The sequence below is a fragment of the Physcomitrium patens genome, chromosome 25 (assembly GCF_059467195.1).
Source record: "Physcomitrium patens ecotype Gransden chromosome 25, ASM5946719v1, whole genome shotgun sequence".
NCBI classification, from domain to species: domain Eukaryota; kingdom Viridiplantae; phylum Streptophyta; class Bryopsida; order Funariales; family Funariaceae; genus Physcomitrium; species Physcomitrium patens.
In genome coordinates this window covers 4,518,208-4,535,441 of record NC_143434.1, presented here as the reverse complement: position 1 = coordinate 4,535,441, position 17,234 = coordinate 4,518,208, and the positions used below count along the sequence as shown (strand labels likewise).

At 31.9% G+C, this 17,234-nt stretch overlaps 2 protein-coding genes across 6 annotated transcripts; one reads left to right on the top strand and one right to left on the bottom strand.

Moving 5' to 3' along the window:
- The first annotated feature begins 2,694 nt into the window (after positions 1 to 2,694).
- On the top strand, positions 2,695 to 5,188 carry LOC112278526 (uncharacterized). Of its 5 annotated transcripts, XM_024512136.3 has the most exons (7): positions 2,696 to 3,001; positions 3,129 to 3,307; positions 3,627 to 3,719; positions 3,874 to 3,931; positions 4,070 to 4,101; positions 4,442 to 4,669; positions 4,858 to 5,188. In XM_024512136.3, the coding sequence occupies exons 2-7, from the start codon at positions 3,164 to 3,166 to the stop codon at positions 5,059 to 5,061; spliced, it is 759 nt and encodes a 252-aa protein (XP_024367904.1). In that variant the 5' UTR covers positions 2,696 to 3,001; positions 3,129 to 3,163; the 3' UTR covers positions 5,062 to 5,188. The 5 variants fall into 5 exon arrangements, with proteins under 5 accessions (XP_090103526.1, XP_024367906.1, XP_090103527.1 ...); XM_090247400.1 differs by having other exon boundaries at positions 2,695 to 3,307; positions 3,630 to 3,719; XM_024512138.3 differs by having other exon boundaries at positions 2,695 to 3,307; positions 3,517 to 3,719.
- Positions 5,189 to 5,558: 370 nt separating this feature from the next.
- On the bottom strand, positions 5,559 to 6,963 carry LOC112278527 (stress enhanced protein 2, chloroplastic). The gene is made up of 2 exons (XM_024512140.3): positions 6,455 to 6,963; positions 5,559 to 6,114 (listed from the first exon to the last, which is right to left on the bottom strand). The coding sequence occupies exons 1-2, from the start codon at positions 6,913 to 6,915 to the stop codon at positions 5,826 to 5,828; spliced, it is 750 nt and encodes a 249-aa protein (XP_024367908.1). The 5' UTR covers positions 6,916 to 6,963; the 3' UTR covers positions 5,559 to 5,825.
- Between the last annotated feature and the right edge of the window lie 10,271 nt (positions 6,964 to 17,234).

The window sequence follows — 17,234 nt, the reverse complement described above, 5'->3', positions numbered from 1 at the left end:
TATGGTCTCTCCCCATGTGAAGTAAATCCTCTCCCCCAACAGATCATCTTCGAAAAAATCTTTTTGCTCTCATATGTGGTCCTAGTTCACGTATGATTCTTTAAAGTTTTTTTTAACACGGGATCCCCTCCCCCTCCGCTTTCTCACCTAAAGATTGAAAACAATATAATCTCTTTACATATTCGTTGAGAAAGACATGGCTTCAGCACGACATTGCTGTTGTAGGTCAAATACGATCATTTGAAAATTGATGTCAAATGGAATTATTTTAAGAAGAATCTGTTTGTAGATAGTTATTTTTCTACAACAGAAATTTTGTTGAGGAAAACCATTCACTCAAATGAATACTGGTTCAGGAGAAGAAGACACATCGTTTAGTGCTTGAACACATTTGCAATCAAGAGCAAATAAGCCATTTAATTTTTAGTTCTAACACTATTAGGTATCTTTCATTTTGATTATACGTGCGTTATATTTATATCTTAACTATTAATTCATAGCATGTGGAAATCAGATTGGTAACAATTATTTGTCCATACATGGAAAAGAAAAGAAAATCTGTGAGATTAAAGTGTATTTTCCCTAATAAGTTCATACTAAAATCTGTTGAAGTATTCAATTAATTATTTAAAAATTGATGGTCACCATTTATGAACTCCTAAGGTAATATTTTGTGTACCAGTGTTAAATAATAAATTGTGTGGCATGTATTGTTTTGTTAAATTGTGGCTCCAAAATTGAGATACCAGATAGAGATTCACAGAATTTATAAATAAATAAATAAATAAAATTATATATGCTTTAACAAATTTGAACTTATGTTCACTGTTGCCAAGTCTTTGACCAGAAGCCGTTTGAATAAAACACTAGCGTTCAAACAGAACTCCACTTTCTTTTCATTGTTTCTTTTTGCTAATAGCTTTGCTTTTCTCCACAAGTTGGCATTTTGCCCACAACTTGTGATTCTTGTAAAGTTTTCAGTTATGTACTTACACTCATAAAAGCAACTTTATCATACATGTTGATTTTAAAATACTCAAACAATGAAGTGTTTCATGGAACTAAGTTTTTTTTTCTAGGCAATTTGTCTTGGGTCCAATTCACACTTGTCACCAACAATCTGAACCTTCATTGCCTTAAATATATAAAAAAATTGTTCCTTTTCTATTCAGCTTGTGATATGCATAGCGATCAATCCATATCATCAATTGTTACAGCCAAAGCAAGGAATGTGCATTCTAAACAAGCTCCCGTGAAATCCTAAACCCTAAATCAGGTAGCAGAACTGCAGAATTTATGGTCTCTTATTAAACCTGTCCATTAAGGGATTCAGACTTGGCACATTTGGGTAATATTTCACCTGTGATGAGATTTCTAAGTATCATTTGATACTTGGAATATCACTTGATACTTCACCAAATCACCCACCTTGTGGAGTGGGTGATTTTGAACTCTAAATATCAAAAGAGGGGTGAATAAAATATCAAAAACTGTATTGCATGCCTTAACTTTCTTCTCTTTGGTTCCATACCACACCACTCTTTGACTTTTTCAAACCACCAAAATATCAAGTGATACTTCATAAACTTGAAGATGATAATAAAGTTTGAATAGTGTTATTCTAGATTTGATATTTCAAGTGATCCTAGAAATATCATGTGTTGAATTCAATTATTTGATTTTGCAAAAGTGCCAAGTCTGAATCTCCTTATTGCACAACAAATTTACAAACTCCCTCTTTAGACTTAAGGTCTATTGATTAATTTATTTTTAAATATCACAATTATGACTTACTTATGCAATGTTGGTTTGTAAGGCAATGAGAATATATGGGTTTAGTCTGCATTCACTTTTCGGAAGGATATACAAGCAGCAAGGACTTTCTAGGTTTTTTATGCCCCAGCACAAATATACTAGCAACATATGCAATTAAATACTCCAAAGAAACTTTATTTAATATCATGTTATAGGAAATAATAAACACAAAAACAAATAAAAAATAGTTACAAGATATTAGTGAAATAAGTTTTGTATCACATGGTAACTAGAAGATGAAAAATCACAATTTTTAGTAAACTACACAAATGCATACGTTCATTCAAAGATTTCAAATACCCATTCACAAATGAGATAATACACAACAATATTGTGTGAAATTCACATTAATTCAATCTCCAATCACCAATCACACTGCTATTTCATAATCCACAAATTCAGTTTCATAAAAGTTTATATCCTTACATTAGGTTAAAAAAACTATCTCTATATGATAGGTTTTATTGTTTATTAACTAGATATACCAAACCTTCTAATGAATATTTATATATCTTAGTTATTCAAATGTTTATAGTTCACACAATGGATTAAATCACAATCTTAATCTTTGGAATCATTTACAGAATGAGATGTCACATATGAAATTTTGATTAATGACCCAAATATCCTTCACAAGGACTTTGCCCTAAAAATCTCCTCACAATGTTTACTAATACGAACGATCCACAAAATTATTAGGGTTCGGTTAGATATCAGAATATTGGTTTGAAAAACTTTCCGTCAAAAAGTAAAAGCCATTGTCATGACGGAGAATGGCCTGTTTCGGTCGAGGCAGCGAACGAAAGCTGTACTCGTCCGACTTTGGACGATATCTCGTACGGTGTCGACGGAGCCTGCTCCAACTGAATTTTGTAACCCTTCTTCTCGCTTCGCCTCCTACATGAGCGCCATTTTAATGAAGGCCTTCGATCTTTGTACCCCCTCCACAACATTGTTGGATCCATTCTGATCTTGGCACATTATGTGGCTGATTGCTGGATTCTTACCGCTCCTCCTGATCTTTTCCGATTATTACTGTACAAGTTTGCCTGCTGTCTACGTTCACAGTGCAGTCTATGACGCGGTGGTGTAATTGTTGCGCTGCATTTTGTTTTGTGGCGATGACGGTGTGGATGGAGGAATTTCTTCGACCGTGAGAGATATAAATTTCACGAGGGATTAAATTGTGTGTGATTTTACAGCTTCTTTTGCCGATTTCATTGCGTTTATTTCTTGCGGAAGTCTTCCTGGAGATCATCGAGTTGGCAACGAGAAGTGACAACGTCTAACTTTCTTAGGTGGTGTGGAAATAGCTGGAAGCATTCTGGAAGGTGCAAGAGACGAGGGGATGACTACAGAACGGGAATTCATGAGAGGAGAGAGAGGAGCAAGGACAGTGTACCAAGAAAGATGTTGCAGCAGAGGAAGAATGAGGACGAAATCGGGAAGTGTGGAGGAATTTACAGCTTCAGCTCTTCCTAGCTCCGGAATCGTACCACTCTCATACTTTCGTGCCATTCCTTTTTCATTTCATTACCGTTTTTGCACAATTCACAGTGCTGCGCGCATTGGTTCAATGCCTGATGCAGGCTACGTGCGCAAATTCCCTAACACGAGGAAACTCAATTTATAAGCATATTTATTGGATTTTGTGATGCCTTTGAATATACGGCAACAGATGTGTTAATGCTGATGAATCAGGTCAGTATTTACGTAGGCATTTCAGAAGCAGGATTTGAACTGCTGTGGTTTACATGAAACTCGGCAACTGCTATCCATATCTTATGTGTGCAAAAATGTTGTGCGAGAAGAAGCCAACCAGCGAGCAGCAAGACAGGGAAATTGGAACCAAGCTAAGGGGAGTGAGCAACGGCTCACCCTCAGTTGATGAGCTTTTGAAAACTGTAAGCTTTCTAGGTCTGAAATTTAACTGGTTCCAAGTCATTCGATGCATACGTGTATAAAATGCTCGATTCTTGAAATCTCATGTTCCCTATTCAGTAGTATTCCTGCTATTGTAAGACAATAATCTGTCAGAGTTTATGGTACGCGTGACAGGTCAAGAGACTGGAAAAGGGTTTCTTGACTCTGGCGGATGCTGTCATAGCTGAGATAGGTTCACGTCCACTTCGAACCCTACCTTCTTTTTGCATGAATATCAGAAAAATAGATAGTGTCATCAAGAATAGAACACGGCTTTTGCAAAGATGTGTTTCAAATGAAATCTTACAATCTTTTACGTGGCTGTGAGCAGAGGGCATTAGAGAAGATGCTCGATGTTGGCAGGTATACTCCTGCCTCGCCTTGTATTCTTGGTTTTGGTTCGACATGCCAAGGGAGTTTTGTCTATGTTTTCTTCAGACGGCTGAATTCGATCCGGAAATTGCTTTAAGATCAAAATTTATATTTCAAACAACGTAATAACTGCTACGGAATGCTTCCAGCATCATGAGTCGTTCACTTTCTACACATGTGATCTTAAGCTCAAGCCAGACCACTAAATATATAATTCCTTTGAAAAGCTACGAATAAATTGCGCACCTAAAAATTCTGGCCTGAAAAAGTAGTGTGCTTTCATTCAAAATGAAAGATTCAAATCAGGGCTGGGGTGTGGCCGGTTCCTCAGGAAGAAAGGGAAGAGCTTTGGAAAACCGTTATGACGATTCACCAAAGTCACCAGAAGACTGAGGTAGATCCAATTCATCACCGACTTCAAAGTTTACAAAAGCGGGCGAGCGATATCGAAAAGCAATTGCAAAGTCATGACTCAGATGCACGGGTTCCAGTTAATGATCGTCTCGAGGAGCTGGAACGACGTGCCTATGAACTTGAAAAACAAGCTCAAAAGCAACACGTACATCTTCTACAGGGTCCCAAGCAAGTTCCTTTTTCACAAATTGTTGAGCAAAAGGAAACCTCTGGGAAATCAACTGCTATTCTACACTTCTCTGTAACGTACATTTTTTAGTTAATTCTGTTTTGTACTGAGAGGTCAGAATCTGTCCAGTTCCTTCTGTTCTCTGATAAAAAAGCTGCCTGCAGATAGCACAAGATAAGCGTGCAGGCATTGAGGAGGTAGTGCGCCCATCCAACATACAAGGGCAACATAAATGTAAATTGGAGGTAAGCAGATGCTCATGCGTTTTCAGATACTCTGATCCAGAAACAGCAGTCAAATCCATTCATCAGAATGCCACACCCAAGGTGGGTGGGTCTGTGATAGAACTTCGTCAGAGAATGTTGTGACAGATGGAGTTTCGTTGCAATGTGTCAACATCTTGAATCGTGCGTTATTATAGAAAACTCCAACTGATTTAATAATGCAAACCGATGAATAAATATTCCAAAGTTTGCATTAAGGCAACTCAACCCAGTTTATGTCAAAATGGTAAATTCCAAAGCGATGTCGTATACTTGATGTAACACAGCAGACCCATGAGCAAACGTGGCAAGAAATGTGGAAGTTCATTAGGTTTAAAATGAGTCTGCCTTGAATTTTTTTGAAATCAGAAGCCACAAAAAGAAACTCATCACTGAAAAAGATGTCAAATACCTCAAAAATAACCATGTATTCAGAAAATGCATTCTAACAAAAATTTGAGTTGGATGCCTTCTTGTCCTTGATCCAAGGCTTCTTTTTTTAAAGATACATATGCTACGGTATACGCTTTTGCGCTATCATATGTTGGATTCCATGATCTAATTGACAGATGCGTAAGAAAATTAAAAATTAGAATAAAAAATGCAAATGAATGTTCCATGAGTTAAAAATGATTGTTTTTTCTATACATAGGCCTAGCTAAAGATAAAAGTACCGAACTGAATCCGCGTCAACTGGTCAATACTTATATACACAACGTTATGACCGTAAGAGTGAGCATGCTCTAGAAAGTACGAGACTTTCACAACTGAGATAAGGCTAAATGAAAATTTGACGAGTACCTTCATACTGCTAGGCATTTCTAGTGGTAGATCAAGCAAGTCTCGCCAAATTCCATCTACAGTTCCTCTTACTTAAATTGTTCTTCCTCGTCGTAGAAAAGACAATCAATCAGATTATCAACTGCAGTGTCAACAAGCTTGAGAGCACCCTTGGAGAGGGAAGTAGCAACATCAGACCTTGCCCGCCAGGAAAAGGCAAATCCAGCTGCAGTAAGCGTCGCTACACCAGTAAGAGCCACGAATTGCCCGAGTTCTTTAATATCGATGCCTTTAAATACACTGTTTCCAGTCACAACCTCGACCCCAATGGCGACAAAGAAAGACATCATAGCCATCCGACCCGAGAGGGTCTCAAACCTGCTCAATAAGCACCGTTAACAAAACATACTATAATCAATGGGGGAAAAAAAAAAAAAAAAAAAAAAAAAAAAAAGGACTCGTTGAACATGCGACAGAACGAACAGGCAGGCACAAACTGCTGAAAACTAGAAAACTATTCAAATATTAGAAAGAACTCCATAACACCAAATACACAAAAATCTCCATCATATGACTCACACAACTCTATTATTCATAAGCAGATCTAAATATCGACTAAGACGATTCATGTCCCGGGACATCCATACAGCATTTAGCGTACAATAAACATTCCGTTCATACGACAAGAAACTTCGAGGAAGAAAAAAAGCATCATTACCTCTTAAGGTCAGCAGTTGCCTGAATATTTTCAGCAAGAAGCTCAAGCACGGAACCTTCAAGACCACTTACTACACCGGCTCCCGCCTCACCGAACGCCCGAAGAGTGGAAAATTTCGGTGGACGAGTGGCGAACTCATTTCTGCAATTATTTGATGCCTGTGATACTGTTGAAGGATCAAGATCCGATGAGTTCAGTACGATGTTGAAAAGATCGTCACTCTTAGGCGAATTTGCATCATCAACTTCCGAGGCAGAACTGCTCCCATGGCATTTGAGACGTAAACAATCCCTCTTCAACGCTGTTTGATTATTCCCGCAGATCGATACATAATTCTTGGTAAAACTTAACCCGTTACAAACGCGCGCGCTCTTCACTAAGAGTACCTTCTTGTACACTAGAGATGGACTATGTGATGAACTAGCTACGCCAGCCAATCCCTGCACTCTAAGGCTCGCCATCAACAGCTAAAAGAACACGCTCCCTTCTACACCAAAACGCCGCCGCTCACTCTACAGCCTCAAACGCTTCCACTTGAAAAACGCTTAATAACACTAGAAGTGAATCACAGCCAGAAATTCACAGATCGAACCAACGCCTGTTCAGTTTGAACAAAACGGAAACAAAAGAAAAGAAAAAAGAAAAGAAAAAGAAAAGAAAAAGAAAAGAAAAAAGAAAATAGCAAATTGAAACACATGAGAGGGAACACACACACTCTCCCAACCTCACCAAACAATCCACCCACAAAACAAAACCTCAACAACAGTGTGTGCTGCAGATCCGATTATGCACACACTTCGTTACGAACTCCAAAGCTGCGTCACTTCCGAAGAGACTAACACATTGTGAGTCACGCGTGATTCGGTCAACAACAACCAGCTCTGGTAAAGAGCACCAGGAATTTCCCGAAAGTCAACAACGAGTGTCGAAGTCTCTCACTCGGCCTTGCCGGCCTCGACGGATCCGCGACCGGATCCGTCAATCATGAGACAAGCCTAATTCTGGAGGAGCAGGGGTCGGACCTTAGCCCTTGGAGATGACCACTGCCTAGGTGGCGCCAGTGGTGCATCATGTGACTGGCGACACCCGGTCATTGCGGGGTACTGTCAGCAGAATCTATTACTCCCGTGTTTAGTAACCTGGTGGCCACGTTGCCAACAGGAATAGTGGCTCCTCCAAGTGTTGAAAGTCGCCTTGGTGTTTTAGGGTGAGGAATTTGGCGAATTTGGATGAAGCGTGGAACTTTTTGGTGATGGTTTCACTTTTAAAAGTTTGACAATTGTGTTTCATGTGTCTTAGGGTTATAAAGTACTTATTTATTTATTTTTGTTCTTGAAGGAGAGCAATCATTGACTTATTATTGCACAACTACAGTTTAAACAATATGGAATTTTAAGTAGAGGTTCAAATTTGCACATTTTTCTATATCTTAACTAATAACAAGCATAAGAAAATTCAAAATAATCACACTTACCAATTAAAAGAAAAAACAAATAATTTGCTCTAGTATCAAGCAACTTTCTTCTCAAACCTTAATATTAATCTTCTAGAGTCAAGATTTTCTTCTTGCATCTTTAATTTTCTTCTAAAAGTTTTGTAGATGATGGTATTTATGTCAACTACTAGTCTACCAATTTTCATCTCAATCCATTTCACATATTGTTGCAGATCTTAAAAACCCTTATTAGCCCTCAAACCTCTACTCCTTAATATCCTAAATAGCTAAAATTTAATAATTTTGAATTTGTTTATTTGATTGAGCTTGAATTCATTAAAAAATATTTAATGCAACTATGTTTACAATTCTACAAAATTGCATTGATAGATTTGCCACAAAATTTATTAAAAAATTTAAACCCTGTTTTATATTTAAAAATAAAGTCCAAATTAAACCTCAATTTATTTTTTAAAAACAAAGTCCTCTAAATTAAACCCTATTTTTTCATAGCACTTACAAAGTCCATACAATTTAAAATTACCTAAAATTAATGTCTATTAGTCCTTTCTTAGATTTTTTTTTTTTTTTTTTTTTTTTTTTTATAATTTTATTTTAAACCTACTTTATGATCAACAAACAAATCCTAAATATGTTGAAGGTGTGTAGTCTTAAGCCTTGGGATTTGGTTTTGATCCTAAATTACAAATGGTCTCGCTTGTATATCAATTTAGATATTTTTTTTGATAATTTGTGCTACAAATTATCTTTTTATTTTTACTTGAACATGTCTATGGTAATTTTTTAAAAAATTGATTATTTTTTTTATTATTTTTTATATTTATCGTCTTATAAAACAAATATTTTAAGAAAAATACAACATTAATACTAAAATTTCTACTACCTCATATCTTTTATTTATGATATTTAAAATAGTTTTTTAAAAAATATTTTTTATAAATTATTTTAAATTATTAGTCTTTATATATTCTTTTATCTAATAATTATTATGTTTTAACATGGCTAAAAGGTAAAAAAATACATGAAGGACTTATAGTATAAAATACTTTATTAAAAAGTTAGAAAAAATTACTTTAAAATTCAAAGATGAAAAATATGAAGATAATGTAAGCTAGTAGATTAAAGTATCAAGAATTGGAAATTTACAAAACTCAAGTAGATACACAAGCTCACTAATTTTTATCCATTTTTATGCTAGAAAAATCCCAAAATTCTCAAATACATTAATTCTTTTTTATTTCTGAAAAATTCAAAGTACTTAAAATACCTCTTGTTTTGAAAAAAAAAAATTAAAATTCAATATTAATCCAAACTACTTAAAATCAATGCTCAACAAAATTCTAATAAGTTTTGTTTTTTTAATGAACAAAAGAATCATAGATATGCCATAAAAATGTAATTTTGTGCCTTAGAATCTAATTTTGTCTTATATTTATAATTAATCCTCTCTAAGTATGAATGTTTAATTTTTCTAAAAGCTACTACTTAATTTTATTATAAGATGTCCATCATATTAGTTATGCTAATCTATCTTATTTTGTCTTATTTATGGCTCTATAAAGTAAGTAGAAGTATATTTTATAAAATGGCAATATTAGTATTTATTAGTTTTTATTATCTCCTTGTGTCATGGACATATATTTATTGTAATTATTACCTAAGTGATATGAATAGATTGAAGTAGGTAAAAATAGATTAATTTCATAATATCTTCAAGACAAGCTTCATAGACATTACTTTGATTTTATATATGTTTATACTTGATTGGTAGGTTAGAAACTTGATCAACAAGTTAATCACATGCCATACATGTTGGTAGCTTGCGGAACAAGCTAACTATGTGGCGCCCATATAGAAAACTTACCTTGCAAGTTAAGATACATGTTGTGCAAAGTCAATACGTTTTTGGAAGTCCTATAGAATGTTGCCATGTAACTTCTAAGTAGATAATATATATAGAGGCAAGAGTGAAGCCTTCTTCACTCTTGTCAACTCCTTTCTTGCTTCTACTCTAGTTTCAAGGGTTTCTAGTTTTCTTATCTTTTAGCAATAGCCATTCTACTTTCTTTCTTAATATATATATATTTAGTTATTTCTATTTTTTTATCTTTCTTTGAGAAAAGTCTCACTTTTTTATTTATTTTTATAAAATTCTTGTCCTTAATAGATTGACAAGAGTGCACTTATAATATTAGAGCTTTGTCTAATCTTGATTAAGAGTGGATTATCCCTTTCTCTTCATAAGATATAAGCGTATTAGAAGTTGCGGATTATCCTCTTCTAAACTGATATTGTTCTTAGTATTTTCTTTGTTTTCAAGTCCTCTCTTCTATTTGTCTTGAGTGATATTACACATCTTCTCTTTTCTAAGTGTTATTATCATAGAACTTAATGAAATGAAGAGTGCAATGGTACAAATACAAGAGCAATTGAGAAAATTAATGCTTGCAATGCATCAACTTAATTTACCACCACAAGGAGCAACAAGATTGGTAGGAAGTGAAGATATAGAAATGATTAGAGCTGCTTCAACATCTACACCAAATCATATTCCTTCTCCTATGGTGGAACATCCTTCTAGTGTTTAAGAATCAAGAATTACCCTACTTGAGAAGTTTGATGGCACCAGATCAAAGTTTAGAGGTTTTAACAATCAAGTACAATTTTTAATTGAACTTCAACTCCAAAGCTATCCAACTCCAAGATCGTAAGTTAGATTCATTGGTACGCTTCTTTTGGGTTTAGCATTATCATAATTTTAATTTTTTCTTGAACGACAAGATCCAATATTGGATAATCTAGAGGCTTTTTTGGTGGAGTTTTGATCCATGTATGGAGAACATGATGCAATTTGTGTTGCAACCAATAAGTTCCATATTTTAAGACAAGGCAATCGATTAGTAACGTTGTATGCTTCACAGTTTTGATAACTTGCAACTCATATCAAGTGGGATAATACTGCACTTGTTAGCCAATTTCTCTACGGATTACAATATGAGGTAAAAAAGTTAATGCTCAACTTACTTGATCATCAAACATTGAGTCAAGTAATTGACTTTGTTGTGAAGTGCGACAATTGTCTTTTTGAATTTCAATCTAAGAACCGTACAAGTAGACCTCAATATTACTATAATTCAATGGCAATACCAACATCTCTTCAACACATATATTTGGAAGTAGAAGATATGCAAATTGATGCAATATATTTTAAATCTCTTACTGAGCAAGAAAAGACTGGTTGTTGTTAGGAAGGATTGTGCTTATATTGTGGAGAACCTAAGCACACTACTCAACATTATCCAAAGAAGCATTGCAATCATAAAATGAGGAGTATGGCTATCAAAGAAGATAGTATATTGGAAAACGAGTTTTTCTAGCTACAATAAGAACTATGCGGATGGAATCTTATAAAACACCTAATAAAGGTCCTATTTTCTCCTTAGAATCCTCTCTTTGTTTTACGATAAATGTTATTTTAGAACCTAAGTATCACAAAGCCTCTGCCTTATTAGATTCAAGAGCCTCACTATGTTTTTTAGATGAAAAATTTGCTAAAAGACATAGCATACTTATAGTGAAGAAAACTAAACCTATTCATCTGGAAGTCATAGACGGTCGTTTGTTGTCTTCAAGAGATGTTATTCATGAGACTCTTCCTATAGAAGTAGCAACTAATGGTCATAGTAGCTTTGTAATATTTAATGTCATTAGATCTCCTTCTAATCTAGTCATTTTAGGTTTATCATGGCTAAAAAAATATAATCCTAGAATAAATTATATTTCTCATAGTCTTGACTTTTTTGAAAGTATAACTAAGAGCGTAGTTAATCAAGTAGAAAGTCATAAGTCTAGTACAATTAAACCTATATTTGTAGGTATAAGAGCTTTCTTGCATGTTCCAAAAGAAGGATCACCTGGTGTCATTTATGCCACACTTATTTCTACTAGTGGAAAGACTTCAAGTGGCATTCCAAGCCAATATCAAGATTTTTAAGATGTATTTGAAAAGAAAAATCGAATATTCTTCCAAAACATCGTTCCTATGACTGCTCAATTGACCTCAAGAAGAAGCATAATTGCCATTTGGAGCAATCTACAGTTTATCACAAAATGAATTAGCTAAACTCAAGGAGTATATTGAAGAAAATCTAGCCAAGAACTTCATTCGCCATTCCAAATCTCTAGCAAGAGCTCCAATTTTATTTGTGAAGAAAAAACATGGATCATTGTGGATGTGTGTCGATTATCAAGGATTCAATAAAATCACCATCAAGAACAGGTATCCGCTACCTTTGATATTTAAACTTTTTGATCACTGGAATCAAGCTAAGATCTATATAAAAATAGATCTACAAGGAGCATACAATTTGATATGCATCAAAGAAGGAGATGAATGGAAGACTATGTTTTGAACAAGGTATGGATATTTTGAATACAACATCATGCCTTTTGGACTTACAAATGCATCAATAGCATTCCAACATCTAATGAATGATGTCTTTCGGGAGTTTTTAGATGATTTTATTGTCTATTACTCAGAAGACATCTAAAAACATCTAATGAATGTTGTCTTAATCTATTCTAAGAACACAAAAGAACATGAACTTCATGTTCATTGTGTGTTACAAAAACTAAGAGATGCAAGATTCTATGCCAAGATAGAAAAGTGTATATTTTACACCATTCAAGTCGACTTCTTAGGATATATTATTTCAAATGATGGATTTATGATGGATCATAAGAAAGTTCAACCTATTATGGACTCGAAGATCCCAAAAACGGTAAAAGATGTATAATATTTTTTGGGATTTGCCAACTATTATCGGATCTTCATCAAAGACTTCTCTCAAGTTGCAGCTCTACTTACACGTTTGACTTGTAAAGACAAACTTCAATGGAATCAAGAAGTGGAAGTAGTATTTGAAGCTTTGAAGATAGCTTTTGTTTCTGCGCCAATCTTGTATCGCATTGATTTTTCTAAGCCATTTTTTATAGAAACAGATGCATCAGACTTTGCTTTGGATGCCATATTGTCAGAAATGGGAACAAATGATAAACTTCATCTAGAAGCTTTTTATTCCAAAATTTTTTCAGCAGCCAAGATCAACTACGAGATCTATGACAAAGAACTTCTTGCAATCGTGGATTTGTTTCAAGAATGGCGCCATCATCTAGAAGGTGCTTTTAGCCCAGTCATAGTATATACGGATCACAAAAACCTTGAATATTTTATGTCAGCACGTATTTTGAATCGTCGCCAAGTCCGTTGGAGTATGTCTTTGTCAAGATTCAAATTCAAGATCATTTATCGACCAAAAAAATAATAAGGTTTGTCAGATGCACTTTCTAGTCGATCTTATCTTGCACCAAAGGAAGGAGATGTTGCTTTTGATTAGCTCTAGATAATTGTCTTGAAGGTAGAACATCTTTATCTTTGAGCAATGAAATCAACACTAACTGTTGATTCAACTTTCATTAAGTAAGTTTAGTGGAGTATGTCTTCTGATCTGCTTATTTGTGATTTTAAGAAAAACCCTTTAAAGTCTCATGATACTTTAAAGTCTCATGATACTTTCAAGTTTGAATTCAAGAATAATCTACTATATTTTCAGGGACGCCTATTTGTTCTAGAAAATGAAGCTCGATGATGTGTTCTTCAAGCTTGTCATGACTTTCCAACAGCAGGACATTTTGAGTACAATAAAACTTTCAAACTCATATTTAGAGATTTTTGGTGGCCCCAAATGTGGAAGGCAATAAAAAATTTTGTGTAATCTTGTGATGTTTGCACAAGATCAAAAACTCCTCGTCATCGACCTTACGGACTTCTTCAGCCATTATCCATTCCAGAACAACCATGGTCTTCTGTTTCTATGGATTTCATCACAAATTTGATAACTACTTAAAGAATAATATTAAAATACATATCTTTGAGTTTAAATATACATATCAATCTTAGAAATAAATACAAGATTTATAAATAACTTTAAAATTTATTTAAATGAATCCTATTATAAATATTAGTTAATTGATTGAATAATATATATTAATAAATAAAATATTTTATAATAATCACAATTACTAATAAATATATTTTTAATATTTTATATATTCTTTTTGATTACAAAAATTTAATCTTTCCAAAATTAAATACTCAAAGTATTTTTAGACTAAAATTATATAATATAATATTATATCATAATAAATTTGTATCTTATAATGTTATTATATAAAATAATAATTCAATGCAAAGAAGGCAAAAGATACCTAATAATACCATAACAATAAGTTGAAAGAAAGTGGATTATTGTATTATAATACAATTATATAGTAAAAAGATAAAAACAAGATTTTTTAATTAATACTCTTTCATCTTAGTTTAACAAGAAATTAAGACATTAAAGCAAGGCTTTATGAAAGCTTTCTGATTTATTATGCTTTTTTTAATACCTAATAAGTTAAATTTAGTCAAAAAATTTACCTTCAAGATTATATTTTATTATAAAAATAATTCTAATGCCTTAGAAAAGCCATAAAATAATAAAAGCAATGTGGATTAGATAAATAGTTGATACAATTGACTTTAAGATAAAACTAAGTATAGGATTGCACTAATACAAGCTTATGATTGGTTGGATTGATAGTTGTGAGACAATTGTTTGTAAATCATGGTCCAAATTAAATTCCTAGCTACTAAAATGGTTGTTTAGGACAAAGTACATGGACATTTGATTATTTGCATTTAGAATTAGAAGCTAAATTTTAGCTTCTATAAAAATAAATAAATAAATAAAATAATTGGCTAATTTCATTTGATTTTGGAAATACTTTGAATGCAAGATTTAAAATTAAGGTTTGTATTAGCAATTAGGATTTTATATAATAACATTAACTCTAACATTCTTCTTTAATTTATGTATTTTAAATAATATCTATAGTATAAATTTCTTAAGTATATAATTAATTAAGTGTAATAGATGTCTTTAAAAATTCATGCCATTGTGATATTGAAAATAAGAGATATCAAATTATGAGTACAAAAATATACCAAATTATGATATTTTATTATTGATTAGTATTTTTCTAATATTTAAAGATCTATTGATTGGAATGAAATGAAATTTAGAATACGGTTAGAAGTCTTAATGAATAAGCTTTAAAATAATTTTGAAGTAAAGTTAACTATTAAAAAAAGAGTAATCATTGTTAGAAATTCTTTATTAACTTTTAAGTTGGCAGCTAAGAGACATTAATGTATTATTTTGGTTTTTTCATAGAATTTGTTAGTTGAATTAGACTAAATTTTTATAAGCTTATAGATAGCTTTTAGAGGTATTAATATATACAATTTTATACTATTAAAACCGTTAGATTAAGAGCTATGTCTTGCTTAAATTTGTTAACTAAGAATAGGATTTGTAAATTTTTTTTGAAGTTACAAAAGAAAATAGTAATAAAACAATTAAAGTTTGTATAAGCTTGTAGTTATTAAAAAGAGTGTTTTTAAATACTTTGTATTGGCATTAAAATATCTTAAGTTGGAATCAAATAATATTGTTCTTGGTTAGTTAAAACTTATTAAGATTTTTAAAATAATTATATAATTCAATTCTACCTTTTATAGCAAGATATGCAATGCATTGTGATATAAGACAACACATAATACAATGTAATGGCCTAAAGAAAATATTTTAAACATGAAAATTTGATAATTAGCTTTATTCAATAATATCTAAATCTAAAAAAAAATACCTTAAAAATACAATGAATGCTACTTTAGATTCTTTATAAGAACCATCTTTCATAAAATAATTTTTGATTCTATTGCTGTATTTTCTAAGAATATACAATTACACAAATATATTATTTTTTTTCATTAATAGCATATAATCAAAGAATATCATATGTATATATAATTATAAAGTTTCGAGATAGTTGCAAAAGGCTTCTAGTTTATATGTCAAATTATTAGATTTTTTTTTTTAATTTTTTAATTTTTTTATACTTATAAGCAAATTTAAAGAAACTATTTGAAAACCTTGCTTAGTTTTTCCTATTGTGCTTCTCTTAGAATTCACATATTTCAGATATAGAATCTTTATTTTGAATAAAAATAAATATAGAAATTAAATAATATTATTAATTTTTATAATATTTTGTGAAGCTCAATGTGTTTTTAAAAGGAAAAAAAAGTATAGACTTGAACTCTAGTCTTAAAGTATTTGATAAAACCTTGATTTTCAATCTAAAATCTTCATTGCAATTGACTAATAAAGGTTTTTTTAATTTCAATCCATGTTGCAAGCAAGGTTTTGGAGTTTTATAGCATATATGGTGGCTAAATATAATCTTTGTTGTAAAAATAAGAATTTGGTCTCTATTATTCTTTTTCAATCACTTTCTCTAAATAAGGCCATAAAGACTTGTAAGAATGAATATAGATTATGAAAGACTTATGAATCAATTTTTATCAAAAGAAAAAACTAAGGGAAAATACTTCCTAATAAAAGTGCATCTATGAATCCAACTTGAATAAATCCCTCAAGATATTAAAAAGAATGTAACTTTAAAAAAAGCTTCACCCATTATAAAAATTCTTGAATCATTGATCTTATTCTATTAAAACTCTCCAATATACATATCTTTGCCTCCCTCATACTAATAGAAACAAAAATTCTCATATTCAATTGTGAATTTGATCTACTTACTTTTTTCAATTGCACAAATTTTTGGACTTGAGTTTGAATCTTATTATTGACTTCTTTCATAGGTGTAGAAATAATATCTCCATAGTTCACATTAGAAATATATGAAATTTTGATCCTAAGAGTGTTGATAAACTTGTGAAGATTTGCAATAATTACAAATCTATTTTCACTTCAAACATGAAAATCATCCATAATTTTTTCTTTCATAAAAAAATCAAATTAGAAGAAGATAATTGAAAATTCCTAATATCAAATGAAAATTTCTAGAAAGAGAGATAGTCTATTCTTTTTAGGAAAAAAAATCGGTATTTAGAAAATTAAAAATTAATTCAAAGGTAGATAGTTTACAACCTTTAAATCACAATATTAGAAGTAAAATATTCCACTCATTTCTAAAATAAAAAAAATAAAAAACTAGTACTTTCATCAAATTCTTAAAGACATGAATTTTAAAGAATTAAAATATCAATAGATTCTTGTATCACCTAAAAAGACTAAAAAATCACTCAAAGATGGTACAAAATCAATTTAAAATGGCTATTGTCAAAAAAAAAGAAGGCTAAAAAGTCTTGAAACGAGACTAAGAATTAGAAATGTATTGACAAGAATGCAAAAG